Source organism: Onychostruthus taczanowskii, unplaced genomic scaffold, assembly GCF_017590055.1.
Source record: "Onychostruthus taczanowskii isolate IOZ18803 unplaced genomic scaffold, ASM1759005v1 scaffold110, whole genome shotgun sequence".
Taxonomy (NCBI): domain Eukaryota; kingdom Metazoa; phylum Chordata; class Aves; order Passeriformes; family Passeridae; genus Onychostruthus; species Onychostruthus taczanowskii.
The window spans coordinates 803,116-809,144 of record NW_024497630.1 but is presented as its reverse complement, the minus strand read 5'-3'; the positions used below and the strand labels follow the sequence as shown (position 1 = coordinate 809,144).

At 56.1% G+C, this 6,029-nt stretch overlaps 1 protein-coding gene across 1 annotated transcript; it reads right to left on the bottom strand.

Moving 5' to 3' along the window:
* On the bottom strand, nt 1-3,261 carry LOC121346106 (cytochrome b-c1 complex subunit 10). Its single transcript, XM_041423590.1, has 3 exons — nt 3,128-3,261; nt 1,858-1,992; nt 1-235 (listed from the first exon to the last, which is right to left on the bottom strand). Exons 1-2 carry the CDS (start codon nt 3,175-3,177, stop codon nt 1,872-1,874), a joined length of 171 nt encoding a protein of 56 aa, XP_041279524.1. The 5' UTR covers nt 3,178-3,261; the 3' UTR covers nt 1-235; nt 1,858-1,871.
* Between the last annotated feature and the right edge of the window lie 2,768 nt (nt 3,262-6,029).

Sequence of the window (6,029 nt, the reverse complement as noted above, 5' to 3'; positions counted from 1 at the left end):
AACCATTCACTTGGTTTATTTGGTACACCAGGTTTATAAATTACTCCCATCAAGGCAAGATGTGCTGGGAAAGTGCTCAGAGGAAGTGGTCAGTGAGGGTGAATTTGCTCACAGCTGTTCATGGGAGAGACAGACAGACAGACAACAGCTTGTTGCAGAATCTGTACTGATTTCAGGGTCACCCAGCAGGGTCTCAGCGGACGGAAGGCTCCCAGCACTCTCCAGCAATAGAATCCTACAACAAACACAGAGCAGTCGTTAAGCACAGCTCCCTGCACGGAGCCACAGCAGCCAACAGGAGAGATTTCAAAAGGCTCCAGGATCCAGGCTGGAAGTTTCAGGCACAGGAGCTGATCCAGGTGTGGGTGGGCAGGCCTGGAGTCCCTCTGGAAGGGAGCACAGGCCACCAGAGACACATCCCCTTTCTCTGCTCCCCTTTCCAGACACACAAAGTTCCTACTCCAAAATGGGAAACACAGACTGTTGGCTCAGGAACAGAGCTGTGTTCCTACTACTGACAATTTTTAAGGAAGGAAAGCCCTCAGAAGGTAATTTAATTGCCTCTACATAACTTGAGAGCTTTTCCACTTGAAAACTTTTCTCCATCCAGGCTGGACAGGGCTTGGAGCAGCCCAGGATAGTGGAAGGTGTCCCTGCCCATGGCAGGGGTGGGACTGAATGGGCTTTGAGGACCCTTCCCACCCAAACCATTGGGTTATTTTATGGTTCCATGACTTGTCTGTAAACATCACAATGACCCAAAATGCCTCCAGTTCGGCTGACTTCCAAGACAAGTTTCATTCCTCTCTTGGTTACAGAAGGATCTGTGCAATACAAAGTTTGCAAACAGTAAATTGTTTAAACTGCAACAATTATTGCTGGAAAAGGACTTAAAAAGTACTGCCTGTGCTTTCCAAACTGACTGACTTCTCTACAAAATCCTGTGTAGCTGGAACACAAATAACTCGCTTTCATTAATCAACATTTAGATGTAACTGTTATTCTGACCAGAAGAAACAAACCCTGAGGTGGACAGAGTTTTCTCAGGACTCAGAGTTTCTCCATTAGCATCCTTTAATGAATGGAAAAATCCTCCTGACTCCCTTCTGTCTGCAGCAAGGAATAAAGAAATCCAAAGCCTGCCCACTAGAAAGAATATGCAGTTAGAGCCCCTACAGAAGGATTGTCTAATTCCTGCTCCAGCTTTAGGAATGGTCAGACTTTCAGAACATTCAGAACAGCACTTCTGATATGCATTTAAAGAAGGAAAAGAACCAAAACCTTGAGAAAGCAAATCTTCCAAGGAATTTGTGGAATACAATAACCAGCTCTGAAAATTCAATTTACTTTTAATACCAGTTACAAGGAGCAGAAAGGCTGAATTTGCCTAGCCACAGAACAAGTCCTGAGCTTGTAGCTCTTCTGCTCAGGAACAGAAGTAAACAGATAAATCAAAAGTTCCAAATTAGCTTGATTTCACCTCCTAAGAACTGCATTATGTTGTGGAAGACCTGCTGCTTCCAAAATATTAATCTGAAAAACATATTCTAATGAATATTCTATCCTTCTGGTGCTCTGTGAAGCACCACTTTAAAAAAAATAGAAAAAAAATGACTGTGCCCCAGGCAAAGAAGAAATATCCACTGTCACACCAACACAGGGTTATTGTGTTCAAGTGTTGCAGGCTAGGTTGTCCTGGACAGGGCTTGGAGCAACCTGGGATAGTGGAAGGTGTCCCTGCCCATGGCAGGGGCTGAGCAGGGTGAGCTTTAAGGTCCTTCCAACCCAAACCCATCTGGGATTCTGTGATTTTGTAATTCTACTGATTAAGCCATGAGATGTACAAACAAAACTCACCATTAGAGGGAAGCTCAGTCTTCAGTTTTGAACTTGCCGCCGATGTAGGGAACGTACTGCAAGACCAGCTTCCAGTCTGTGGCCCAGATCACACCAACGCCAGCCACACCACCCCATGTCACCAGGGTGGGGGTCCTAAAGGACAGACACACCCAGGGAAACAACAAATTACCACTGTGAAAGATCTGGCAGAGCTCATGGCTGAGGTACCTGAGAAAGTCATCTCAATCAGGAAGAGAGCTTAGAATTCCAGAATATCCTGAGCTGGAAGGGACCCTCAGGGATGCTCAGCCCAGCCCCTGTCCCTGCCCAGCCACCCCAACAAGCCCACCCTGAGCACCCCTGGCAGCGCTGTCCAAACGCTCCTGCAGCTCTGGCAGCCTTGGGGCCGGGACCATTCCCTGGGCAGCCTGGGCAGTGCCAGCACCCTCGGGGGCAAGAACCTTTCCCTGAGCTCCATGCCAAGCCCTGGCACAGCTCCAGCCCTTGCTGGCCTCCTGTCCCTGTCCCAGAGCAGAGCTCAGCCCCTGCCCCTCTGCCTCCCCTGGGGAGGAGCTGCAGCCCCCGAGGAGCCTCCCCTCAGTCTCCTGTGCTCCAGCTGAACGAGCCAAGTGCCCTCAGCCGCTCCTCAGAGCCTTCCCCAGCTCCGTGTCCCTCCTTTGGGCCCTCTCCAACAGCTCTGGATCCTTCTGATCTCGTGGTGCCCAAACTGGACACAGAAATACTGAAACAACCGCACAGACATGGAACAGCATTAGTCCTCAGGGCAGCCAAGATATCTGACAGGAAAAAGATCACAGTCTTTTACTTAAAAAACTACTGCACAGCAAAGAGAAGACACACTGCCATACACTGCTGCCGCCACATCCCGTCGGTTCTGCCCCGTCGTTTTGTGTCCCACAGCCCTGCAAAGGGCACCCACGGCGCTGCTCTGTTACCGCACGTGAAGCGGCCAGAGCCGGCTGGGCCGCAAGCCCTGTCCGCGGATCCTCGGCCCGGCCCGAGCGCTGCTCCGCACGCCAGCACCGTCCTCAGCGACCCTCACAGGGCGCGGAAGGAACGGGGAGGCCTCGGACAGGGGTCGGGATGCCCTTCAGGCTCCCACAGAGCGCGCTGAGGACGCGGTGAGGGGAGCGCGGAGCCCCGGACCGGGCGGACAGACCCGGGCGGGGCGAGCAGAGCCCGGCTCGGAGCGGACAGAGAGCCGCGGGTGGAAGCGGGCAGGCCCGGGCAGCCCCAGCGCGGCGCGGGCAGCCCGGCAGCTCCTCACCAGGTCCGCAGCAGTTGCGCGTAGCGCGGCCCCAGCAGCTGGCTCAACATGGCGATGGCGCCGCCTCACAAAGTGACCCCGAGCGGCGGCGGCGGCGGGGCCGGTCCGAGCACGCGCGGGGCTGCAGCGGGGCGGGGCTGCGGCGGAAGCGGCCCCGCGCGGGCTGCACGCGGGGCTGCACACGGGCCTGAGGCGACACGGGCCGAGCGGAAGGGTCACGGGCCACGCTGAGGGGACACGGGCCCCCTGAGGGGACACGGGCTGCCCTGAGGGGACACGGGCCACGCTGAGGGGATACGGGCCACGCTGAGGGGATACGGGCTGCCGGCCCCCTGAGGGGACACGGGCTGCCCTGAGGGGACACGGGCCACCCTGGGGGGTCACGGGCCACGCTGAGGGGACACGGGCACTAAGGAAACACCAGCCGAGGGGACGGAGTGTCGCCAGGTTGGAGAGGGGACACCAGCCCAGATGGGACACGGGGCTTGATGGGACACGAGCCCTGAGAGGACGGGCTTGTCTCTGTGCTGGAGGGGGACGCGAGGCCTGGGGGGACACGGGCCGAGGGGACGGGCAGGTGGACAGGTGGGATGGATGGACAGGCGGAACACGGGGTCAGGGGCGGGGCTGGAGGCGATCACCTGCAGCTCCACCTGCGGCTCGCAGCTCCGTGGACAGGTGGGATAGAGATGGACAGGCGGGATGGATGGACAGGCTGTCCCCACACCGGACAGGGGACACGAGCCCTGGAGGGATGGTCTGTCCCCATGCTGGGGAGGGATAAGAGCCCTGACACCAGCCCTGAGAGGACACGAGCCCTGAGGGGACACGGGCCGAGGGGACGGGCTGTCCCCACACCAGAGGGAGGACAGCAGCTGCCCTGGGGGAACCGGCTGCCCCTACACTGCAGAGGGGACATGATGCCTGTTTTCGCACCAGAGAGGGAACAGAGCCTGGCACGAACCCTGAGGGGACAGGATGTACCCAGGCTGGAGAGGGGACACGGGCCCCGAGGGGTGGCAGTGTCCCTGCACTGAGCTGGGATTGCTTCCCAGCCTCTTGTGCTGGAGGGAAGTGCCCCCTTCCCAAAGTGGTGTCCCCAGAGCCCGTCAGTGCCCCCGCAAACCCCCCTGTCGTGGCCGCTCAGTCTCCCCCAACAGGAGAGGCAGTTTCCAGCCAGGTTTTTCAGGAGAGGGTCATAAAATCACCATCAATTCCACAATGTTCCCCTGGCAGCCTGCAGAGCTGCTTCTGAAGATGCAGGAGGAACTCTGGATCAGACACCCAGAGCAGCTGTGGCTGCCCCGGATCCCTGGCAGTGCCCAAGGCCAGGCTGGACCACACTTGGAGCAGCCTGGGATGGTGGAAGGTGTCCCTGCCCATGGGGTGAGCTTTAAGATCTCTTAGAACCGAAACCATTCTGTGATTCTGTGATTGTCTGGCGGTGCAGGCATGACATGACATTTGCCCCTAGGATCTGGTAGTCTCATCCCAGCTCATCTCCAGCTGGTAGTGACTCATCTCCAGGGAGGCAGTGCTGGCAGGAGCTCACTTGGTGGCCACTGCTCACTGTATGCTCTCAGCAGCCCCTCTGTGCTGCTCCTTGCTGCTGTCCTCCCCTGCCCAAGCCTGCTCCGGACACTGGCACTCGCCTGCTTTATGCTCCACCTTGTGCATTTGTTGAGCATCCATCTTCCAGGCTGCTCCCCAGCACACACTTCTCCCTCATCCGGATCTGAGCTGTAAACAGCTGGCACAGGCTGCCCCGGGCAGTGGTGGAGTCACCATCCCTAGAAGCATTAAAAAAATGTGTGGATGTGGCTCTTGAGGACACTTTGGTGCTGGACATGACAGTGCTGCTGGGCTAATGGTTGGACTGGGTGATCTTCAAAGTCTTTGCCAATCTTAATGATTCTGTGGTTTTATGATGCAGTGTAAGGAAGGGCTGTCATCCATGCACCCAGAGCAGCTCACGAAGGGCAGATCTGCCTCACTGCTGAGAAAAGGCACCCAAGGTTGAGGGAGATTTAACCAGCCACTGCCAGAGCCACTTGTCAGTTAGTCTGGACTGTTTGTCCTGCTCTGTGCAGACAAGCCTCGAGCCGGAGCAGCACAGTGAGAGCACAGGCAGCAGACCTGGGGAAGGAAGGCTGCTTCCAGGCAGAGGCCTTGGCTCTGGAAGTGTCCAAGGCCAGGCTGGATGGAGCTTGTGGTCCAGTGGAAGGTGTCCCTACTTGTGGCAGGCAGTGCAATGAGATGGCTTTATGGTCCTTTCCAGCCCGAATCAGTCTGTCTGTGACAGTCCTGGGGGACCTTGGAGCCTGAGGGGCAGGAGAATGGAGCCAGGTGGGGGTTGGGCTCTGTTCCCAGGGAGCGAGGACAGGATGAGAGGAAACGGCTCCAGGTTGTGCCAGGGAAGGTTTAGGTTGGATATTAGGAATAATTTCTTCCCAAAGAGGGTTGCCAGGTATTGGCAGAGGCTGCCCTGGGCAGAAGGGTGAAGTCACCATCCCTGCAAGTGTTCAAACAATGGATGTGGCACCTGGGCCATGGGTTAGTGCTGAACTGACTGTAGGACTCGATGACCTGAAAAGTCTTTTCAAACCTTAATGACTCTGATTTGATGAACTTCTCCCATCACCAGTCTGTGCTGGGCTCCTGGATGGGCTGGGGGCATTTAACTGGAGGTAAGTGGATTTTTTGTGGGTGCTCCCCAGGGGCAGAGGCAAGGAAACAACAGCGATGCAGGGGCAGAATCCACACCCAGAGCAAGTGTCTGAAAACCTGTCTCATGCTTTCTTTTGTTTTTTGTTTTTTAGTACAAGGCAAAGCCTTTATTCCAGCTTTTCATTCCTAGGGATACAACATCTGAAGGACACACATGGGGATAAAAAAAGTAATA

Bases quoted from the DNA above. Each gene is read 5' to 3' on its own strand.
- LOC121346106 (XM_041423590.1), bottom strand. From the start codon at position 3,177: ATGTTGAGCCAGCTGCTGGGGCCGCGCTACGCGCAACTGCTGCGGACC. The intron at 1,993-3,127 runs GTGAGGAGCTGC...TCTGTCCTTTAG, and splicing joins GCGCAACTGCTGCGGACCTG to GACCCCCACCCTGGTGACAT.